This window comes from Danio aesculapii, chromosome 3 (assembly GCF_903798145.1).
Source record: "Danio aesculapii chromosome 3, fDanAes4.1, whole genome shotgun sequence".
In the NCBI taxonomy this organism is placed as follows: Eukaryota; Metazoa; Chordata; class Actinopteri; order Cypriniformes; family Danionidae; genus Danio; species Danio aesculapii.
The window spans coordinates 5,386,775-5,410,453 of NC_079437.1; the positions used below are offsets into that span (position 1 = coordinate 5,386,775).

The 23,679-nt window shown below is 39.6% G+C and overlaps 3 protein-coding genes across 4 annotated transcripts; all 3 read left to right on the forward strand.

The window, feature by feature from the left end:
* Positions 1–330: 330 nt before the first annotated feature.
* LOC130220726 (E3 ubiquitin/ISG15 ligase TRIM25) lies at positions 331–9,126 on the forward strand. Its single transcript, XM_056452953.1, has 7 exons — positions 331–541; positions 2,912–3,506; positions 3,604–3,699; positions 3,863–4,096; positions 4,182–4,335; positions 4,692–4,751; positions 6,854–9,126. The coding sequence occupies exons 2-7, from the start codon at positions 2,916–2,918 to the stop codon at positions 7,768–7,770; spliced, it is 2,052 nt and encodes a 683-aa protein (XP_056308928.1). The 5' UTR covers positions 331–541; positions 2,912–2,915; the 3' UTR covers positions 7,771–9,126.
* Positions 9,127–12,221: 3,095 nt separating this feature from the next.
* On the forward strand, positions 12,222–16,558 carry LOC130220727 (E3 ubiquitin-protein ligase TRIM47-like). 2 transcript variants are annotated; one of them, XM_056452954.1, is made up of 7 exons: positions 12,222–12,276; positions 13,508–14,102; positions 14,200–14,295; positions 14,456–14,689; positions 14,775–14,928; positions 15,017–15,097; positions 15,181–16,558. In XM_056452954.1, the coding sequence occupies exons 2-7, from the start codon at positions 13,512–13,514 to the stop codon at positions 15,645–15,647; spliced, it is 1,623 nt and encodes a 540-aa protein (XP_056308929.1). In that variant the 5' UTR covers positions 12,222–12,276; positions 13,508–13,511; the 3' UTR covers positions 15,648–16,558. The 2 variants fall into 2 exon arrangements, with proteins under 2 accessions (XP_056308929.1, XP_056308931.1); XM_056452956.1 differs by having other exon boundaries at positions 15,038–15,097.
* A 652-nt stretch (positions 16,559–17,210) lies between these two features.
* LOC130220728 (E3 ubiquitin/ISG15 ligase TRIM25-like) lies at positions 17,211–21,176 on the forward strand. Its single transcript, XM_056452957.1, has 7 exons — positions 17,211–17,239; positions 18,309–18,903; positions 19,002–19,097; positions 19,261–19,494; positions 19,579–19,732; positions 19,852–19,911; positions 20,013–21,176. Exons 2-7 carry the CDS (start codon positions 18,313–18,315, stop codon positions 20,129–20,131), a joined length of 1,254 nt encoding a protein of 417 aa, XP_056308932.1. The 5' UTR covers positions 17,211–17,239; positions 18,309–18,312; the 3' UTR covers positions 20,132–21,176.
* Positions 21,177–23,679: the final 2,503 nt, after the last annotated feature.

A 23,679-nucleotide genomic window follows, 5' to 3' on the forward strand; every position in this document is an offset into this window, starting at 1 on the left:
ATGTCGCTTTTAAACTTTTTGAGCAATATGACATGTTAATAATGTACATGTAAAACATTCATTAATTTAACACACTAATTTAACATTTACTTTGTGCTACAAACGTCTTACAAGAGTTAATATTATGTTAATAAATTCATTTAGAAGTTCATTTTTTTAATAGCCTATTCTGAGAATTGCGAGAGGGAATATAGAGGCAGATATTCTCATATGTTTGTTTTGTGACAGAGATAGGTAGGCTAGTGCGTCAGTTTTATAGGCTAGTTAAAAAAAAAAAAGCACAGGCTTTAGTTTTGGTTTCGTTTTTTCCTGTAGATCAGGTGACTCTCCACGAAGCAGGAAGCGTCGGGCTCTACTCTACGCCTTTATTTTATTTTTAATAGCAAAACAAATATTTTCGGATTGATCGATGCGTCATTTGTTGTTCATTTGTAAAAATAAATAAAGAAAGAAAGAAATAAGTCAAACAACATCAACTAAACACCTGAAACAATTTGTGGAAAGCGCCGTTTGTGGTCATTTCCCCCCAGATAGGCTACAGGTGAGTTTCTTTGAGTTCACTGCTTTGATTTTGAAGGTTATTCACTTTGTTTCCTGGTTTTTCATCGATTTCATATACAAATTTCGGTTTCTAAAAGAGAGCTTTGCAGCGATGCCATTACTATTAATGCTTCTGAAAGAAAATTTTCCAAGTAGTTTTTTAAATAACTATTTTATTCTAGTGTAAAGAACATTTTGTGTAATAAAAATCTGTTTGTGTAGCTATAAACCCTGTAAGAATACTGAGGTAAAGTTGGTTTTATAATCGCACATTCAGATTTATTGATGTGCATTTTTCAATTTGCATCTATTATCATTTAAAGACCTGTTTATCGTCAGTGTACTGGACATTTGTATACACACAAGATGTGTTTTATCTCATCATGGTCTAGTTGTGATATTAGAATATCATCTGGATGATGAGACTGCTTCTTTTAAAGACATAATAATGAAAGAGTTCATTGAGTTCAGGGTGTTTTATAATTTCAGGTTATTTACAGTGACTGCTTACAGCAAAACCTGTTTCTCAAGTATGTCATGAGCTGGGTGAGACAGAATCTGTGGACTTTTTTGCTATTTCTGTGCAGAATTTAGTAAAAAATCTGATCAGATTAATGTGGAATTATTTTGAGATAGTAGGAGCTTAAAACACAACACATGAAATAAAAAATAAGTTAACTTCTATTTAAGGTTCGCAATCAAAATCCAATTAAATTAAACTAAAACCACAGTCAGTCTCTTAAATTATACATTAACTTAAAGACGTCTGTATCATTTTCATCCGCTTATCTGGGGCCAGTTCATGGTGGCAGCAGTCTCAGGAGAGAGAACCCCAGATTCTCCACAGACACCTCCTCCAGCTCTCAGACCAGTTCTCAGGCAAACCAAGAGAGACATAGTCACTCCAGCTGGTCTTCTTCAAGGCCCCTTCCCAGTGGGACATGCCTGGAACACCCTCCTAGGTGGCATCTGAATCAGGTGCCTGAGCCCCTCAGCTGCTGCTCTGGATGTGGAGGAGCAGCAACTCTACTCCGAGTTTCTCTCGTGAGACAGAGCTCCTCATCTGTAAGGGTGCATCCTGCCACCCTGCGAAGGAAACTCATTTCAGCTGCTTGTATCTGAGATCTTGTCCTTTAATCATGAGCCCAAGCTCATGACCATAGGTGAGAGTAGGAACAAATATTGATCAGTAAATCCAGAGCTTTGGGTATCAGCTCAGATCCTTCTTTACTACAACAGACCGGACAAATGAAAACCCTGCCGGAGTCCAACATGCACTGAGAACAAGTCGGACTTATTGCCAGCAATGCGAACCAAACTCCTTATCTGTTCATAGAGGAATTGGACAGCCCCTAACAGAGCAACTCCGACCCCATACTCCCAAAGCACACACATGGAATGCCATGGGGTACATGGTATGTGAGGTACATCTTCTCCAAGTCCACAAAACACATGTAGACTGGTCAGTTATACTCCCATTAACCCTCGAGCACTCCAGTATTGGTGTAGATCTGGCCCAGTGTTCCACATCCTGGACAAAATCTGCATTGTTCCTCCTGTATCGGAGGTTTAACCATTGGCCAGATCCTCTGATTCAGTACCCCGCCATATACTTTTCCAAGAAAGCTGACCAGTGTGATCCCCTATAGTTAGAACAAACACTCCAGTCCCCCCTCTAAAAATGGGAACCACCACCACCACCACCACAGATGCCCAGTTCAGATGAACTGTCCTCGACTTTCACACAATATTGTAGAGGTGAGGTTGCAGACTACCTCAGTGACTTCAGCTTGAGTGATGGGGGAGGTAGCCCCTGCAACCCTGGTCTCTGCTTCCTCAATGGAAGGTGTGTCAGTGGGATTGAGGAGACAACATTCCCAGTTTAGGTCAACAGCTCCTCACTTCCACAATGATCAGTGTTGGTGTGGAACTGCTTTCCCTTCCTGAGGCACCGTATTGACAGAATCTCTTAGAGGCCGACAGGTAGTCTTCCTTCATGGTCTTCCCAAACTCTTTTCCAGTTCTGAGTTTTTGCTTGTGCAGCCACCCGGTTGCAGCATTCTTGACCATTCTGTAACCATCAACTGCCCGTAGACAGAAACTACAGTGAGAGACCTATCCCCAAGCTAAAGATACAGGGAGGCGACCCTATTGTTCACCAGGGAAAACTCAAACACATAGTGGGCAAGTTTCGGAGCCATAATCAAGGCCAAACCAGCCAAATTAGCATAAAAACACTGCATAAATACGAAAGTAAATAAATAAATAGATTGTAAAAATCTGCATTAATCTGCTCATGTACATTCTGTCTGTGTCTAGTCATCAGGAAGAAAAATAAACTCTGTGTTTGATTGTGTGTGTGTTCACACAGTGAAATGGCAGAAGCGAGTGTCTCCTGGGCCGAGGACCAGTTCATGTGTCCAGTGTGTCTGAGTATCCTGCAGGATCCAGTGACGATTCCCTGTGGACACAGTTACTGTATGAGCTGCATCACAGACTGCTGGAATCAGGAGGAGCAGAAGCGAATCTACAGCTGTCCTTTATGCAAACAGAGCTTCAACTCGAGACCTGCTTTAGCTAAGAATGTGGTGTTTGCTGAAATGGTGGAGAAACTGCAGAAGACCAGACTCCAGACGGCTGCTCCTGCTTCTGTTCACACTGGATCTGGAGATGTGGAGTGCGACGCCTGCACTGGAAATAAGCAGAAAGCCGTGAAGTCCTGTCAGGAGTGTAGAAACTCTTATTGTCCAGATCACCTCCAACAGCATGAGAATCTCTTCAGAGGTCGAGGACACAATCTGATGGAGGCCACTGGACGACTGCAGGAGATGATCTGCCCTCAGCATAATAAAGTGATGGAGATTTACTGCCGCACCGACCAGCGCTGCATCTGTATGCTGTGTTTGGTGGATGAACACAAACATCACGACACTGTGACAGCTGTAGCAGAAAGGAGAGAGAAACAGGTACAGTACTGCTTGCTGGAACTCATCAATGACCCTTTATTTTCCTTCAATCAGAGAAACTTCTGAGCTGTGCTGGTTTAATCATATTTTTCTGCAGGGACATTTGGAGGAGAACCAGATGTACTTACACATAATAATCCTGAAGCGAGAGAAAGATCTTCTTGATCTGAGAGAGGCTGTTGAGATTCATAAGGTGAGAAAAATAAACTGGATGCAGATTCTGTCATTTGTCTGAAATCTGTTCTTTAAGAAACACATGGAGATGTTTAGAAGAATGTTCAAGCTGCCCTTATCAATCGTTTTACTGTTGATAACCAATGTAAATGAACTGAAAGTGATGATGTGTCCTGTACCAGCGCTCAGCACAGTCAGCAGTGGAGGACAGTGAGAGGATCTTCACTGAACTCATCCAGGATATTGAGAAACGTCGCTCTGAGGTGAATCAGCTGATCAGAGATCAGGAAAGAGCTGCTGTGAGTCGAGCTGAAGAACAACTGGAGCGACTGAAGCTGGAGATCAATGATCTGAAGAGGAGAAACACTGAGCTGAAGCAGCTTTCAGAAACACAGGATCATCTTCACTTCCTCCAGGTATTTATGTGTGTGTAATATATAACAGATGAAGAATGAGTGACGGTAACAAGCTTCTGTACTTATAGAGTGTTTGTGTTTGTAGAGTTTCCCGTCTGTTTCTCTCTCTGGATCTTCAGATTCAGGCTTCACTGTCAGTTCTAATCTGTGTTATGATGATGTGGTGAAATCAGTCTCTCAGTTCAGAGACAAACTTCAGCAGTTCTCCTCAGATGAGATGGAAGAGATGTCTAAAGCAGGTAAATACTGAACTATTTTTAGAAAAGAGTTTATGGAATATAAAAATAATGTAATTTAAATTTTCTGTTGTGGCTCAGTGTTGGCGTTAGTGTTTCCTTCGGGTGCTCCGGTTTCCCCCACAGTCCAAACACATGCGCTATAGGGCAATTGATTAAACCAAATAGCCAGTAGTGTATGAGTGTGAATGTGAGAGTGTACGGGTGTTTCCCAGTACTGGATTGAACTGTGAAACATATGCTGGATAAGTTGGCGGTTCATTCTTCTGTGGCAGCCCCTGATTAATAAAGGTTACTTAGCTGAAGGAAAATACATGAATGAGATAAGAATTGAACTGATTTTAACTTTATTTCCGTAGTGCAAAACATCCAGATCATGCAGACTACTGAATGTCAGAACACAGAAGAGACTCAGCAAGGTAAGTTACCGGTGCTATTCATTATTATTGAAGACTTTCATCAGCTGCAAGAAATGGATCAAAATAATTGAAATTAATTTCTTAGAATGGATGAATCCTAAATAATACATAAATAATACAGTTCAAGAATTTAAAATGCATCTAATGCCCAAATACAATTATCATCTCTCAGTGATTCCACTTTACAGAACAAACGTCCATGTATGATAATTGCTTTAACTAAGCCCATTCATTTTGATAGAAACTATATAGATGACTTTTATTCACATTATTATATCTGACCCTTGTACTGCTGTGTTTTGTCATGAGCCAGAAACTGTAAAGGGTTTAGCAGTAACATTCAAGTGAGGTGTATATTTTTCTCACAGTGCAAAAAGAAAACCTTAATGACAAACTTCATGATGTGAATGCATTCACAAACTTCATGATGTGAGACTATTTTTAAAACAGTCAAACACATAATATGACAGGCAATTAAGGATACACTGATGTTGCACTCATGTTCTTGTACTCGTATTCATTAAGACGCTCCGATAGCACAGAATAGAGATATTAGAGACTAAGAATGTTTGTATATATACACACTACCTGACAAAAGTCTTGTCGCCTATACACGTTTTAGGAGCAGCAAATAATAACTTGACTTCTAGTTGATCATTTGGTGTCAGTAGTGGTTTATATGAAATGCAAAGGCCTCTAGATTACGCATATTTGACCAAAATAAAATCTGATCATGTCTTGATTATTAATGATTTCATTAGGACAGTAAGGTCTGACTCTGCTTAGACAAAAGTCTGGTCACTGAACAGTAATAATGTCCAGTATTGAATATAAAGTCATGCTGCAGTGGAGAAAGAATTAATATTGACCATCATGAGCTTGGAGGACTGCATCCATACATCTCTGAATGACTCAAATCACTGATTAATAAAGTCATCTGGAATGGTGAAGAAAGCCTTCTTGCAGGACCCCCAGAGTTCATCAAGAGTCTTTAGGTTCATCTTCAATGTCTCCTCCATGCTCAATAACCTTCATGTCTGGTGACTGGGCTGGCCAATCCTGGAGCACCTTGACCTTCTTTGTTTTGGGCGCTTTGATGTGGAGGCTGAAGTATGAGAAGGAGCGCTATCCTGCTGGAGAATTTGCCCTCTCCTGTAATTTTGTAATGTAATGGGCAGCACAAATGTCTTGATACCTCAGGCTGTTGATGTTGATCATCCACTCTGCAGATCTCTCGCACACCCCCATACTGAATGGAACCTCAAACTATGATTTTTCCTTCACCAAACTTGACTGATTTCTGTGAGAATCTTGGCTCCATGTGGGTTCCTGTAGGTCTTCTGCAGTATTAGTGATGATTGGGATGCAGTTCAACAGGTGATTCATCAGAAAAATTGACCTTCTGCCTCTTTTCCAAATAGTCAACTAGAATTCAAGTTATTATTTGTTGCTCTTACAACTGGGAATCACAACAAACTTTTTGTCAGGTAGTGCATAATTGTTAGAATGTTAGAATGACTGAGCTGATAAAGCATGGAAAGTGGATCCAGCACATTGTGCAAACTCTTTCTTATAGTCATCAATGTGAAGTTTGTATATTGGTTCGTTATGTCATTAGCAGAGAGAGTAAGATGATGCACATAGTGAGTGCATTACTTAAAGCTATGGAGAGATGGTATGGAAGCCATCTCTGTGGTATAAGTATCATCTCATGGTATAACACCAAATTCACTATGAACAGCATTTATGAAAAGTATCAAGCCTGAAGTTCATTTCAAAACAAAACTAATGTGCACTGTCATATTGAATGAAAAGTAAAATACAACAGAGCCAGAAAATAAATGTTGAAGTAAATAAACTGCTGTATGAAAATAAATGTGTTAAGCTATTACAATACAATACACTAGGCATAATAACCCAATGTAACACAAACTAATTGAAAATAAATGTATCAGTATTGGCAAGTATCAAAGAAGAAAGTATCAGTGCTAGACACATTCTGGAAAAAGTCATGTCAGTTCATTCGTTGTGGTTATAGACCCTACTAATGTGTTATGTTGAAGATGAGATCTCAAGAATAATTGTGTGTTTCTCTCCATCAGATACGCATCCAGTAGAGTTTGCAGATGAGGTACTGAAGGACCCAAAACCGTCAACCCCTGGAAGTATATTTGGGCTGAGGGAGGCCAACCCAACATCCTCGACCCCTGGAAGTATATTTGGGCTGAGGGAGGCCAACCCAACACCCTCGACCCCTGGAAGTATATTTGGGCTGAGGGAGGCCAACCCAACATCCTCGACCCCTGGAAGTATATTTGGGCTGAGGGAGGCCAACCCAACATCCTCGACCCCTGGAAGTATATTTGGGCTGAGGGAGGCCAACCCAACACCCTCGACCCCTGGAAGTATATTTGGGCTGAGGGAGGCCAACCCAACATCCTCGACCCCTGGAAGTATATTTGGGCTGAGGGAGGCCAACCCAACATCCTCGACCCCTGGAAGTATATTTGGGCTGAGGGAGGCCAACCCAACACCCTCGACCCCCAAAAGCATATTTGGGCTGAGGGAGGCCAACCCAACACCGTCAACCCCTGGAAGTATATTTGGGCAGAGGCAGGCCAACCCAACACCCTCAACCCCTGAAAGTTTATTTGGGCTGAGGGAGGCCACCCCAACACCCTCAACACCTGGAAGTATATTTGGGCTGTGGCAGGCCAACCCAACACCCTCAACCCCTGGAAGTATATTTGGGTTGAGAGAGGCCAACCCAACACCCTCGACCCCTGGAAGTATATTTGGGCTGAGGGAGGCCAACCCAACACCGTCAACCCCCAAAAGTATATTTGGGCTGAGGGAGGCCAACCCAACACCCTCAACCCCTGAAAGTATATTTGGGCTGAGGCAGGCCAACCCAACACCCTCAACCCCTGGAAGTATATTTGGGTTGAGGGAGGCCAACCCAACACCCTCAACCCCTGGAAGTGTATTTGGGCTGAGGCTGGTCAACCCAAAACCCTGAACCCCTGAAATTGTATTTGGGCTGAGGCAGTCCAACCCCAGACCCTTAATCCCTGAAACTGTATTTGGCCTTGTCCAGTCCAACACCCTCAACTGCTGAAAGTATATTTGGGGTGAGGCAGACAAACCCAACACCCTCAACCATTGAAAGTGAATTTAGGGTGAGGCAGTCCAACCCAACACCCTCAACCCCTGAAAGATTATTTGGGGTGAGGCAGGCCAACCCCACACCCTCAACTGTTCAAAGTGTATTTGGGCTGCCCCAGTATACATATATGGCCTGGGGGAGTCCAACTTGCCACCTACGACTTTACAAACATATTTGGGCTTGTAAGAAAATGTTTTTTTCTGAACTCAGAGATTTACAAAACAGGTGCCATGTGATTAAAACTAAAACTTTCTAACCTGAGAAGATGATCTGCAAGGAGACCTTTGGTTCAGCCATCTTTGTCACCCAGTCTACGGCTCGCTCTCCCACACAGAATCTCCATTGTCTTCATATGGTGTATATCTTGTGAATCTATAGTTTTTCTTTTTGAATGTTTTCATGATTTTAAATGTCTCAGTGTGATTGTTAAAATGGTCCTAATTACAAAGTGAATTGCATCTAATTTCTCATATTCTGATATACTGAAATATAATAAAGAAATATAGCCTAATGGAAGACAAAATGAGGACGTTTTGGGAAAAACTTTGTAAAATATAAGCAGCAACACTGACACTGACATTCAGGACATGATGGCTTAGTCCAGGGGTCACCAAACTTGTTCTTGGAAGGCCGGTGTCCTGCAGATTTTAACTCCAACCCTAATCAAACACACCTGAACAAGCTAATCAAGGTCTTACTAGGTATACTTGAAACAACCAGGCTGGTGTGTTGAGGCAAGTTGGAGCTAAACCCGGCAGGGACACCGGCCCTCCAGGACCGAGATTGGTGGTCTTAGACAAACAGAAGTTGCGCCAGAATGTACACAGTGTTAAACCGAGGAGTTAGTCCATTGTCTTAATATGGTCTCTGCTGTTTCTCAGTATGTGTTCTTCAGAGGTCTTGCGTCCTCGTGTTCTCGTGTTACGTCATCTTCAGCTGCCAAAGTTCGGTTCCAATACTCAATATCGCAAGAACAGAGGATGCATGAGACTTCCCGGATGTGTTCTTGATATCGAGGACGCACCGATGCAGCCTTGAGGAGCGAACTCGCTCTAGAAGTCCCAGAAGTCATTGCGACTGGAGGTGGGAAGTGCAGCATTTTACATAGATTTATTATTATAGTTCAGAGATAAAACTTATTTACCTCAGGAGTTTCCCTAAATGAAACGGTGAAAGTAAACATGACCATGGACATGTTAATAAAGGAATAAACACATTAAGGGTGTTTGTTTGCTATAATTCATTAAAATTATATTGTGCCAAGTATATTTGTAGTCTTTATGCAGTGTATATATTGTGAAAAGGGGAGAAACAATAATTCATTGTATAAATGCTTTAATGTTTGAATAATTTACCATTATAACGTGTGAAGGTCACGTAACCATCAGGAAGAACGCAGCATCTTATTCCTCACAGGACCCGTTCTCTGTTCTCGAGGTCTCCCAAATTAGTTTTTCCGAAGGCCCACCTGGCAAGACCGGTCTCCACAAGAATGCAAGTGCGTTCTTGAAATTGAGAAACAGCCTCTGTCTTAATATGGACAATCCATCCCGTGTGTCTTAATATGGTCCACCCGTCCATCACAGCACAACAGCGCCACCTGGAGCAGAGCACAGAAACTACAGCGGTCAAAACACTCAACACGAGCGCCATCCAGCGGCCACAAACATCACAACACCAGTGTGCTCGTAATTACTCAGTTTCTTAATATTTAAACATCGTTACTTTAAGTTTACGACCCACATGATCAAACATTACTATGGTAATTTATATTAAATACTACAGTGAAACATGTAGTATGATACTGTATATATTTTACATCACTTTTTTACTACAGTAGTAATACAGTAGTATGTTATACTACAATACACCACAGGTTTCTGTAGTAAAACAAAGTGATGTTAAATTATAATATATAATTAATAGTAATAAAAACAAATGATCAAATACTGTAGTTTTCATTGTAGTATGATATACTGCAATACAAATATTTGGTAATTTGTTTATATTATTATTAATTATATTACTATTAGGCGACGCAGGGGCGCAGTAGGTAGTGCTGTCGCCTCACAGCAAGAAGGTCGCTGGTTCGAGCCTTGGCCGGGTCAGTTGGCGTTTCTGTGTGGAGTTTGCATGTTCTCTCCGTGTTCGCGTGGGTTTCCTCGGGGTGCTCCGGTTTCCCCCACAGTCCAAACACTTGCGGTACAGGTGAATTGGGTAAGCTAAACTGTCCGTATTGTATGAGTGTGAATGAGTGTGTGTGGATGTTTCCCAGAGATGGGTTGCGGCTGAAAGGGCATCCACTGCGTAAAAACGTGCTGGATAAGTTGGCGGTTCATTCCGCTGTGGCGACCCCGAATTAATAAAGGGACTAAAAGCCAAAAAGAAAATGAATGAATATTACTATTAGCAACTCTAGAAGTACCGCAATGATTCAAGTACTTTACTGTAGCATATAGTTCAAAAACATTAATATTTTACTATAAAAATTTTTATGCATTTATTCATATGGAGGACATTAGTAGTGTTGTAAATGTAAAATGTTCATTAATTTTACTTTTAGCATTGTTGTTCATTCATAACAATTCTTTGTTTGTTTGCTGTAAAATCAGTTTAGTTTCTCTCACATCATCTTAACCAATAAGATTTGCCTGCTTCTGCCAGAATGTTTCAGATGCCTTAAAGTCCCCATTAAATCATTGGGTTTTATTAGCTTTCAGCTTTTTTTAGTATTATATCTTAATCTAGTATACAATGTCAGCTAGCATTAGCATTTTAAACATGATTTTGCGCTTCATTTAGACGCAGAATCAAATGCACACTGTGTATAGTCTAATGCAATGGTTCCCAAAGTGGGGGTTGGGACCCCCCCACGGTGGGTCACAGGACAATGATGAGGGGTTTCCAAAACTCAAATAAATTTGATTAAGTGAAGTTTATTTATAAACTATTTTGAGAGGATCATGTGATTATGATTGAACATGGCTGGTTCTACTTTAATTATGTATGATCCACCAATCAGACGATTCCTAACCCACTATAAAAGCCAGGGTTTCTCACTACAGTCATCTTCGATTTGAAGAATCCCCCCTTCCACCCCTACACCTTTCCTTTCATAGGGCGGCAGGGTGGCTTTCGTTTCTGTGCAGAGTTTGCATGTTCTTCCCGTGTCCGCGTGGGTTTCCCCTGGGTTCTCCGGTTTCCTCCAACATTCCAAAAACATGCACTACAAGTGAACTGCTCAATCTAAATTCAGCACTACAGTCAAACTCCCATCCTGCAGCATATCTCTTCATAGTAATCATTTCAGTCATCAGCTCTTATCAAGGGGGCAGTTGTCGAGATCTACCTGAGCTCAGAGCTCCCCTCTCGCCCTGCAAATGGGAGGGAGCCCAGGGCTCAAGGACCTTTTGAGCTCAGGGCTCTCTTCTGGGACAGCATGCCAAACTTGCTTATAATCAATCATCAGCTAAGTGTGAACTCTTGATTTTAATCATAACCCACAGAAGATAGTTAATAGTTACATTAAAGAATTAACAACATACAAATAAAAACACATCAGCCTTTCAATTTTATTTTTCCATTGCATTGTGACCCCTGGTGAGTTTAGATCAACCACACAGCAAGTGTCAGCTGCAGCAGATTGATTTTACGGGGCCAGGTTAAACTTTCTGACAACCTTTATGGCACTTTAATACATTAAAAATAACATATTTGAGGTTAAAAATAAATTTAATGTATAAAAGACTTTCAAAAATGATATGGTTATTAGACTGTTGCATGTTTTTGTTGTCAATATGCTCATGTTTATATAGGCGTAAAGTTTTGTGTGCAACGTTTTTATATTTATAACCACCTTAGAGAAAAATGGGGGTCCAGAGTCACTGACAATGTTATTTTGGGTGTCACAGGCTGAAAAGTTTGGGAACCCCTGGTCTAATTTGTGATTGTGCACTTTAAATGCACAGGATGATCATGATATCAAACTCCCAGTGCTCAAAAAACGTGTTTTCTTCTTATTCAGCCATTCTCATAGTTGTTTCATCATCCAGCCTCTATAAATGTCTTGATACACTTAATCGTTTATGTGGAGCTCATATATAGGTACTGCTGAAAAACAAAGTTTTGTATTTACACTTGCATACAGCATCAGAGATCTGTTTTTTGTAAGCATTTGTTGGCCTGTGTTTATCTAATCATTATGCTCAAATTAGTTTAGGCTAATAGAAGGAAATAAGACATGTACGTACTGAGGGAAATGAGCTGATTAAGTAATAAATTACCCCATTATTATATCGCAGACTGCTAGATCACGTGACTTCACAGGAAGCAGAGCAGTCCGCGTTTCTCCACACACAGGTGAGTTTAGAGACAAAATAATAACATGCGAGTTTATAGTTGTGCTTTTCTGACAGGATTTGTCTCTTTATTGAGGGTTTATTCAAGTTTAAGCGCCATTTCATAACTTCAGAGAGTCCAGTAGCTAATGTTAGCTTTATGCTAATAAGTCTTGAGTTTCGTTTGTGTTGGCTACAGCAAAGTGAAAGTAAGAAGAAACCGTGTTTATTTCCTACATTACTGTCTCTACTTATGTTTCGTTTGTTGGTTTTACTTTTTAATAACTGTTATATTTATATATTTACGAGGCAAACAAATGCCATCAAGCGTGCTTTACTTCGGTATCAACAACGTCATCACAACAATACATCACATGGCTTAAATAGTTGTCAAGAACCAAAGAATAGCCAGAGCGACACCCAGATCATTACAAACACACATTATCATTGTAAATAACATTGTAGGCTGATGCATGCGATTTTTTTTTTTTTTTTTAAACGATGTTACAAAACAAAGCTGTAGACTTCACATGCATGTGTGTAAAACCTACAACAGCATTATGAGTTTATATGCTTTTAAGAATGACAGTTGATTAATATTAACAATAAGAACTGAATTTTTTAGGCACATTTATTAGATGTTTTATAGACGTCTAAACAGTCGTCTTGGCTAAAACAAGGCTAAATTTGGGCTGTCCATGAATATCTAATAGATGTCTAAGAATAGGCCAAAAGTAGACTAGTCCTCAAATAAACACAAATGAATGACTACACGTATAAAGTCTGTTTAATCTGTCTATTTCACGACTAGTCTAGTTTTGGGCTAATCTTAGATGTTCACTGACAACCCAAATTTAGGCTTGTTTTAGCCAAGCTGTCTATGTTTAGATGTCTATTAAACAGTAAATTGTTTGCTGGGTATCTAAACGATCATAAGCAGAAGAATGATCAAATAGGGGAGAGTCACAACACTTTGCATTTCCTTCAGTTTCTCAGACACAGCTTTTTTTTGTGGAAACACACAATTTTAAAATAATAACCCCAAATCTATCAGACACCCACCCACATTGATATGTGTAGATATGATAATATGTGTGCAGAATTGATTCTTGAACAAAGTCAAACGTTGCAACTTTAATTCTGTGTGAAGTGAGATACTATAACTGCTGGACGGTCACTAAAATCTAAATTAGACTAAAGGAATATGAACCTACAAATAATTGTGTGTGCTCTTTATCTGTGTGTTCTCACAGTATAATGGCAGAAGTTGATATTTCAGTGGATCAGAACCAGTTCATGTGTCCAGTGTGTCTGGATCTCCTGCAGGATCCAGTGACGATTCCCTGTGGACACAGTTACTGCATGAGCTGCATCACAGACTGCTGGAATGAGGAGGAGCAGAACCGAATCTACAGCTGTCCTTTATGCAAACAGAGCTTCACCTCGAGACCTGCTTTAGCTAAGAATGTGGTGTTTGCTGAAATGGTGGAGAAACTGCAGAAGACCAGACTCCAGACGGCTGCTCCTGCTTCTGTTCACACTGGATCTGGAGATGTGGAGTGCGACGCCTGCACTGGAAATAAGCAGAAAGCCGTGAAGTCCTGTCAGGAGTGTAGAAACTCTTATTGTCCAGATCACCTCCAACAGCATGAGAATCTCTTCAGAGGTCGAGGACACAATCTGATGGAGGCCACTGGACGACTGCAGGAGATGATCTGCCCTCAGCATAATAAAGTGATGGAGATTTACTGCCGCACCGACCAGCGCTGCATCTGTATGCTGTGTTTGGTGGATGGGCACAAACATCACGACACTGTGACAGCTGCAGCAGAAAGGAGAGAGAAACAGGTACAGTACTGCTTGCTGGAACTCATCAATGACACTTTATTCTCCTTCAATCAGAGAAACTTCTGAGCTGTGCTGGTTTAATCATATTTTTCTGCAGAGACATTTGGAGGAGAACCAGATATACTTACAATTAATAATCCAGAAGCGAGAGAAAGATCTTCTTGATCTGAGAGAGGCTGTTGAGATTCATAAGGTGAGAAAAGTAAACTGGATGGAGATTCTGTCATTTGTCTGAAATCTGTTCTTTAAGAAACACAAGGAGATGTTTAGAAGAATGTTCAAGCTGTCCTTATCGTGTTTACTGTTGGTAACTAAAGTGAATGAACTGAAAGTGATGATGTGTCCTGTACCAGTGCTCAGCACAGTCAGCAGTGGAGGACAGTGAGAGGATCTTCACTGAACTCATCCAGGATATTGAGAAACGTCGCTCTGAGGTGAATCAGCTGATCAGAGATCAGGAAAGAGCTGCTGTGAGTCGAGCTGAAGAACAACTGGAGCGACTAAAGCTGGAGATCAATGATCTGAAGAGGAGAAACACTGAGCTGAAGCAGCTTTCAGAAACACAGGATCATCTTCACTTCCTCCAGGTATTTATGTGTGTGTAATATATAACAGATGAAGAATGAGTGACGGTAACAAGCTTCTGTACTTATAGAGTGTTTGTCTTTGTAGAGTTTCCCGTCTGTTTCTCTCTCTGGATCTTCAGATTCAGGCTTCACTGTCAGTTCTAATCTGTGTTATGATGATGTGGTGAAATCAGTCTCTCAGTTCAGAGACAAACTTCAGCAGTTCTCATCAGATCCGATGGAAGAGATGTCTAAAGCAGGTAAATACTGATATTTATTCAGAGTTAATTGAGAAGATATTTGTAGTTCAAAATTGATTTTCTCTTGCTGTGTGATTTTAAACTGCAGATGTGTTTGGTTTCCGTCTAGTGAAAACAGTTCAGGTCATTCAGACTCCTGAAGATCAGACCAGTCAGGAGTTTCAACAATGTAAGTTACTATGAAAACACAGACAGTCCAAAAAATACAACAGAGTAGTTTATTATTTTTAATTCTTTTTCTATCTCTATCAGATTCTCATCCAGTGTTGGAGGGGTCTTCTCAAGGCCCAAGGAGCCCAAATCCTTTAAACCTTCTTGAGCAAAGGAAGTCCAAATGCTTGTCTCCCATCCCTGTAAACTCATTTAGCTTAGGAACCCCCACCCCTGTAAACTCATTTAGCTTTGGAACCCCCACCCCTTTAAACCCATTTAGCTTAGGAACCCCCACCCCTGTAAACTCATTTAGCTTAGGAACCCCCACCCCTGTAAACTCATTTAGCTTAGGAACCCCCACCCCTGTAAACTCATTTAGCTTAGGAACCCCCACCCCTGTAAACTCATTTAGCTTAGGAACCCCCACCCCTGTAAACTCATTTAGCTTAGGAACCCCCACCCCTTTAAACCCATTTAGCTTAGGAACCCCCACCCCTGTAAACCCTTTTAGCTTTGGAACCCCCACCCACCATAATTTTGGCAGAGGGAGTCCAAAGCCTCGATAAACATTAGTATCACTTTTACATTAAAATGTACATGTGCATATTTACATATAAATTTGCTTGATTATGAAAAGCTTTAGAAATTCCTGTTTTTGTTTGTGAACCTACGTTATTAAAATCATGTGACTGATTTTTTATTGGTATATTAATATTGAAGTTGTTTTGATAAGCGTTCACTGCATCAGAAGTGTTTTCTTCTTGGTTTTCTTTGGTTGTTTATTTTAAAAGGTGCAGTCAGTGACCTGATTTAAAATTTATAGCCAATTTAATTTCATGCCAGCTGTGATGTAACTAGTTAATTCTTTCAGTGTGCCTGCCTCATCAGCCGGCTAACGATGGTGTCTTTCTCGTTTCTGTGTTTGAACAATGAAGTAATCAATCTGCTGTATGTTCAGACGTAGAGGCTCAAAGGTGACCTTACACTAAATACCAGATGCAGAAGAAGCAACAGCAAACGATTAGCTTTAAATATGAAGAGAATCTTCTCGTGGGTAAAAACCTGCGTGTGTGTGTGCAAATAATTTTGCATCTCACTGCTTTTAAAAGCTTGGGCAACACAACGCTGGACCACTTTGATGATGGACTTTGGCTGAGGGATTTTATGACCAGCGCATACTAGAATATCCATTATTGCCATCTCACTGCTACCATTTTTATCATCACATGATCTGTTAAAACAAAGTCACATTACTTTTCTGATGTGCAAGCTGGAATTCATTACATTTGTACTTATTGGATTAAAATGTTTGTTCTACTGAGTTGTTCACCATGTTTATAAGCATGTTTGTCTACATTCTCCATTAATAATTGAGGTCAATGTCAAGCAGTGATGAAGGATAACACAAATATTACTGCTCTGTGATGATTTGAAGTGTTAATTTGATCCACACTTGTACGTCACTTTGAATAAAAGCATCTGCGAAGTGAATCAATGTATAAATTCATTAATAACACAATTGTTTGTTTGCTATAAAATCAGTTTAGTTTCTCTCACATCATCTCAGTCAATAAGATTTGCCTGTTTCTGCCAGAATGTTTCAGATGCCTTAAAGTCCCCATTAAATTTCCCATTGGGTTTTATAGCTTTTAGCTTCTTTCAGTATTACATCTTAATCTAGTATACAATGCTGACTAGCATTAGCATTTTAAACATTATTTTACACTTTATTTAGACGCAGAATGAAATGCACTCTGTATAGTCTAATGTGTGACTGTGCACTTTAAATGTACAGGATGATTATTATATCCAATTCCCAGTGCTCAAAACACGTGTTTTCTTCTATTCCAGCCATTCTCATAGTTGTTTCATCATCCAGCCTCTATAAATGTCTTGATGCAGTTGTTCGTTTATGTGGAGCTCATAACTGAAAAACAAAGTTATGTATGTCTTACACTTGCATACAGCATGATCTGTTTTTGTTAGCATTCGTTGGCCTGTGTTTATCCATTCATTCTACTCAAATGTGTATTGGGATTTAGGCTAACAGATTGAAGACATTTACTGAGGGAAATGAGCTGATTAAGTAATATCGTCGTCCCTGCTAGATCACGTGACTTCACAGGAAGCAGAGCAGTCCGTGTTTCTCCACACACAGGTGAGTTTAGAGTCAAAATAATAACATGCGAGTTTATAGTTGTGCTTTTCTGACAGGATTTGTCTCGTTATTGAGGGTTTATTCAAGTTTAAGCGCCATTTCATAACTTTAGAAGATCTAATGCTAATGTTTGCTTTATGCTAATAGGTCTGAGTTTCGTTTGTGCTGAACAGGCAACAGCAAAGTGAAAGTAAGAAGAAACCGTGTTTCATTTCCTACATGACTGTCCCTACTTATGTTTCGTTTGTTGGTTTTACTTTATCAATAACATTGTAGGCTGGTGCATGCGATTTATGCTGTAGACTTTCCAGGCGTGCGATGTTTGTGTAAAACTTACAACAGTATTATGGGCTTTAATTATGCTTTTAAGAATGACAGTAGATTAATATTAACAATAAGAACTGAATTTTTAGAAACATCACATTTATTAAAAGTAAAATGTGTGTCTGTACCCAGCAAGCATGTTTTGTTTTTAAAAGATGTCTAATAGATGTCTAATAGACGTCTAAACAGTCGTCTTGGCTAAAACAAGGCTAAATTTGGGCTGTCCATGAATATCTAATAGACGTCTAAGAATAGACCAAAAGTAGACTAGTCATCAAATAAACACAAATGAATGACTACACGTATAAAGTCTGTTTAATCTGTCTATTTGACGACTAGTCTAGTTTTGGGTTATTTTTAGATGTCTGTTAGATTTTCACTGACAACCCAGGTTTAGCCTTGTTTTAGCCAAGCTGTCTATGTTTAGATGTCTATTAGACGTATATTAAACACAAAATTGTTTGCTGGGTATTTAAAACGATCATCAGCAGAAGAATGATCAAATAGGGGAGAGTCACAACACTTTTTGCATTTCCTTCAGTTTCTCAGAGACAGTCTTTTGTGGAAACACACAATTTTAAAATAATAACCCCAAATCTATCAGACACCCACCCACATTGATATGTGTAGATATGATAATATGTGTGCAGAATTGATTCTTGAACAAAGTCAAACGTTGCAACTTTAATTCTGTGTGAAGTGAGAATTAATGTTTTGTGTGCTCTTTATCTGTGTGTTCCCACAGTAAAATGGCAGAAGCAAGTGTCTCCTGGGCTTCGGACCAGTTCAGATGTCCAGTGTGTCTGGATCTCCTGCAGGATCCAGTGACGATTCCCTGTGGACACAGTTACTGTATGAGCTGCATCACAAACTGCTGGAATGAGGAGGAGCAGAAGCGAATCTACAGCTGTCCTTTATGCAAACAGAGCTTCACCTCGAGACCTGCTTTAGCTAAGAATGTGGTGCTTGCTGAAATGGTGGAGAAACTGCAGAAGACCAGACTCCAGACGGCTGCTCCTGCTTCTGTTCACACTGGATCTGGAGATGTGGAGTGCGACGCCTGCACTGGAAATAAGCAGAAAGCCGTGAAGTCCTGTCAGGAGTGTAGAAACTCTTATTGTCCAGATCACCTCCAACAGCATGAGAATCTCTTCAGAGGTCGAGGACACAATCTGATGGAGGCCACTGGACGACTGCAGGAGATGATCTGCCCTCAGCATAATAAAGTGATGGAGATTTACTGCCGCACCGACCAGCGCTGCATCTGTATGCTGTGTTTGGTGGATGGGCACAAAAATCATGATGCTGTGACAATCACAGTGGCAAGAGCAGAGAAACAGGTACAGTACTGCTTGCTGGAACTCATCAATGACCCTTTATTTTTCTTTCAATCAGAGAAACTTCTGAGCTGTGCTGGTTTAATTATATTTTTCTGCAGGGACATTTGGAGGAGAACCAGATATACTTACAATTAATAATCCAGAAGCGAGAGGAAGATCTTCTTGATCTGAGAGAGGCTGTTGAGATTCATAAGGTGAGAAAAGTAAACTGGATGGAGATTCTGTCATTTGTCTGAAATCTGTTCTTTAAGAAACACAAGGAGATGTTTAGAAGAATGTTCAAGCTGTCCTTATCAATCGTTTTACTGTTGATAACCAATGTTAATGAACTGAAAGTGATGATGTGTCCTGTACCAGTGCTCAGCACAGTCAGCAGTGGAGGACAGTGAGAGGATCTTCACTGAACTCATCCAGGATATTGAGAAACGTCGCTCTGAGGTGAATCAGCTGATCAGAGATCAGGAAAGAGCTGCTGTGAGTCGAGCTGAAGAACAACTGGAGCGACTGAAGCTGGAGATCAATGATCTGAAGAGGAGAAACACTGAGCTGGAGCAGCTTTCAGAAACACAGGATCATCTTCACTTCCTCCAGGTATTTATGTGTGTGTAATATATAACAGATGAAGAATGAGTGACGGTAACAAGCTTTGTACTTATAGAGTTTTTGTCTTTGTAGAGTTGTCCGTCTGTTTCTCTCTTTGGATCTTCACATTCAGGCTTCACTGTCAGTTCTCATCTGTTTTTTGGTGATGTGGTGAAATCAGTCTCTCAGTTCAGAGATAAACTTCAGCAGTTCTCCTCAGATGAGATGGAAGAGATGTCTAAAGCAGGTAAATACTGACATTTTTGCAGAGGGGTTAATTAAGAAATTGAGAATATATTAGTAGTTTAATGTTGATTTTCTCTTGCTGCATGAGCTAAACTGCGGATGTGTTTGGTTTCCGTCTAGTGAAAACAGTTCAGGTCATTCAGACTCCTGAAGATCAGACCAGTCAGGAGTTTCAACAATGTAAGTTACTATGAAAACACAGACAGTCCAAAAAATACAACAGAGTAGTTTATTATTTTTAATTCTTTTTCTATCTCTAATTCTTTTTCTATCTCTATCAGATTCTCATCCAGTGTTAGAGGGGTCTTCTCAGGTCCCAAGGAGCCCATTTCCTCTTTTTGGCTTTGGATCCGCCAGCACTGGAGACTCATTTGGCTTTGGATCCCCTCACCTTCTCTAATTTTGGCATCCAAAAGAAAGAGAGTCCAAAGCCTAAATAAATATTAGTATTAGTTTTACGTTAAAATGTACGTAAAATGTGCGTATTTACACATGAATTTGTATTAATATAAAAAGCTTTTGAAATTATTGTTTTTTAGCTGTTTGTTAATCTACTTTTTAAAAACCAGTTGCCTGTTATTAATTGGTATATTAATATGAAAGTTGTCTTGATAAGCGTTCACTGCATCAGAAGTGTTTTCTTTAGTTGTTTATTTTAAAAGGTGCAGTCAGTGACCTGATTTATTATTATGCCAGCTGTGATGTAACTAGTTAATTCTTTCAGTGTGCCTGCCTCATCAAGCAGCTATCGATGGTGCCTTTCAGGTTTCTGTTTGAACAATGAAGTATGTTCAGATGTAGAGGCTTACAGGTGACCTTACACAAAATACCAAATGCAGAAGAGGCAACAGCAAACGATTAGCTTTAAATATGAAGAGAATCTTCTCGTGGGTAAAAACCTGCGTGTGTGTGTGTGTGTGTGTGCAAATAATTTTACATCTGACTGCTTTTAAAACCTTGGGCAACACAACGCTGGACCACTTTGATGATGGACTTTGGCTGAGGGATTTTATGACCAGTGCATACTAGAATATCCATTATTGCCATCTCACTGCTACCATTTTTATCATCACATGATCTGTTAAAACAAAACCATGTTACTTTTCTGATGTGCAAGCTGGAATTTATTACATTCATTACGTTACATTTGTACTTATTGGATTAAAATGTTTGTTCTACTGAGTTGTTCACCATGTTTATAAGCATGTTTGTCTACATTCTCCATTAATAATTGAGGTCAATGTCAAGCAGTGATGAAGGATAACACAAGTATTACTGCTCTGATTTGAGGTGTTAATTTGATCCACACTTGTACGTCACTTTGAATAAAAGCGTCTGTGAAGTGAATCAATGTAAATAATAATCATTTATCAGGCTTCATATCTTAATTCACTTTCAATTTGTCTTTCGTTGTGTTATGTTGGTAAATAAATGACTGTGATGTACAGATTTGGCCGTGTGTTTTACTAATATGCTCTGCTTATGAGAAGGAAAGAGCATTTCTGAGGGAAGAATTAAAAGAAATGGGCATAGAAATCCTTACACTTGAGACTCTGTTGAATAATTGATCAAAACACATGAACATTTTTAGTGCTTTAATTACTTTTTTGGTTGTAAAAGTAGATTTGTTTAACAGGATTTTCCTCCGATTTAGATTTTCCTGCGCCATTATCCACAGCCCAGTAGGTGGCGGGAATGTTTGTCCACCATTAAAAAAACAACAACAACTCAAAAAGAAGACGAAAAAGAAGTACTTGATACACTTTTAAACTGATTTAGTTGTTTGTTTGTTTGTTTGTTTATCAGTTGTTTGTTGATCATACAACATTACTGCTGAACAAAATAATAGGTTTTGTGTTGATTACACTTGCATGCAGCTCGATACTCGGTTGTCTGTTAGCTTTCTGCTAGCTAAACTGAGATGATAATGGATAACAGAATGGGGAAAAAAGGAGGTGAAGTCAACATGCTGGAATAAAAATGTGGTTTATTTAATATCCAGTTATTATATCGCCGGCTTTTGATCACGTGACTCTACGGCAAGCAGTGAGCAGTCCGCGTTTCTCCAGACACAGGTGAGTTTAGTCAGAATGACATGTGAGTACCTGTGTTTTTTCATTTATTATTATTACTTTAATATGATTTGTCTCGTTATTGAGGGTTCATTCAAGTTTAAGCACCATTTCGGGACATTTATAGTGCTAATAGTCTAGTTTATAGCAGCAAATGGCCGTCAGTGCTTATGTATTTACATTTACATTTAGTCAATTAGCAGACGCTTATCCAAGCGACTTACAAATGAGGACAAGGAAGCAATTTACACTATAAGAGCAGCAGTGAATAAGTGCTATAGGCAAGTTTCTGGTGTGTATGTATATTTAATTTGTCGGTTTTACTTTTTCTTAAACTTTGTAGGTTAATGTATGCCCTGTATATCAATGCCGAAGTGTTTTTTAAGCAAAGGCTTCTTTTTCAACACGAATGCGCTGTTTGTGTAAAGATTTTACAACATCATTAGGAGTTTTAAATATGATTTTAAGTAATAAATAAAGTTGACTAATATTAAAAAATAAAAACTGATTTTGATTTTGAAGCTGTTTTTAGAATGTAAGATCAACATGTTGCTGAAAAATCCAGCTTAAACCAGCCTAGGCTGGTTGGCTGGTTGTAGCTGGTCAACCAGTCTGGTTTTAGAGGGGTTTTGGCCATTTCCAGCCTGGTCTTAGCTGGTCAGGCTGGGTAATTACCAGCTAAAACCAGCTTGACCAGCCTGGCCAGGCTGGGAGCCCAGCCAAAACCAGCTATGTCCAGCTTAAACCAGGCTGGTCAGGCTGGTTTTAGCTGGTCATTTTCCAGCCTGACCAGCTAAGACCAAGCTGGAAATGGCTGGAAACCAGCCTGGAAATGGCCAAAACCCTTCTAAAACCAGGCTGGTCAACCAGCTAAAACCAGCCAACCAGCCTAGGCTGGTTTAAGCTGGATTTTTCAGCAGGGCAATTAAATGAAAAAAAAAAAATGTTCAATTCCAGCGTTCCAGTAAAAACTCAAAACATAAACGCACAGAAAAAGTGTTTGTTAACATTATATTGAAACATGCGTTATGGATGTGACCAAAACAGTTACAGCATACAACATACAGTGTAGAAATTCTGTAAATTTAACTGCACAACCCAAAAGAAACAATGCTCATCTAAAAGATAAGAGTTGACTATAGAACAAACATGACTGATTTTATTTTATTTAACATTTTTGTATTTATAAGGAAAAAGTGTCATTATGGATGTGACCAATGTGAAATTGTCACTTGTGTGATTTTGGTAAATCAAATATAATTGTTTGAAAACATTAACAGAGATATTTTGAGTATTTCTACAGTTCTGTAAAATACAAGCCTACACAAAAACAATTGAAAGGGTTTTGCTTATTTGATGACACATTCACGTGCACGTTCTCCACGTGTTGGCATTTAAATTCATTAACTGTAACAAATAGATTAAAATAAATGCATTTCATTAATGCTTTCCTGCAAATAATTTTGCAGTTAAGTTTTTAAAATAAAATATTATCCCCTGCATTTGTTTGCGGTTTGGTTTTGTTATCAGGCTTTGCAAAATACTAAGATTTACATTCATCAGTCTATATACTGTTCTAATATAATATGTCCTCAGTATTGTATTTTTTCCATCAGATACTCACTCAGATTGGCAGAGATGTCCTGCAAACTGCTCCGAGGTGTCCAACCCACTGCCTGCTAACCCTGTAAACATGGTTCGACCAACTTTACTCTTCCTGGAAAATGATTGCTGTACCAAAGCAGATGCCACTGCAGGATATGTATGAACAGGACGCATTAAGATGTGCTAAACAAATCCTCACGTGCTCTGCACAAGGAATATGAGTTGTTACCTTCGGGAAAAGGGTTCAGAGTACCTTGCTGTAGACTAAACA

Coding starts and splice junctions, on each gene's coding strand:
- LOC130220726 (XM_056452953.1), top strand. CDS start 2,916: ATGGCAGAAGCGAGTGTCTCCTGGGCCGAGGACCAGTTCATGTGTCCA. Junction 3,507..3,603: donor CAGAAAGGAGAGAGAAACAG/GTACAGTACTGC, acceptor ATTTTTCTGCAG/GGACATTTGGAGGAGAACCA. Junction 4,752..6,853: donor CACAGAAGAGACTCAGCAAG/GTAAGTTACCGG, acceptor TCTCTCCATCAG/ATACGCATCCAGTAGAGTTT.
- LOC130220727 (XM_056452954.1), top strand. CDS start 13,512: ATGGCAGAAGTTGATATTTCAGTGGATCAGAACCAGTTCATGTGTCCA. Junction 14,296..14,455: donor AGGCTGTTGAGATTCATAAG/GTGAGAAAAGTA, acceptor GTCCTGTACCAG/TGCTCAGCACAGTCAGCAGT. Junction 15,098..15,180: donor CAGTCAGGAGTTTCAACAAT/GTAAGTTACTAT, acceptor TATCTCTATCAG/ATTCTCATCCAGTGTTGGAG.
- LOC130220728 (XM_056452957.1), top strand. CDS start 18,313: ATGGCAGAAGCAAGTGTCTCCTGGGCTTCGGACCAGTTCAGATGTCCA. Junction 19,098..19,260: donor AGGCTGTTGAGATTCATAAG/GTGAGAAAAGTA, acceptor GTCCTGTACCAG/TGCTCAGCACAGTCAGCAGT. Junction 19,733..19,851: donor GGAAGAGATGTCTAAAGCAG/GTAAATACTGAC, acceptor GTTTCCGTCTAG/TGAAAACAGTTCAGGTCATT.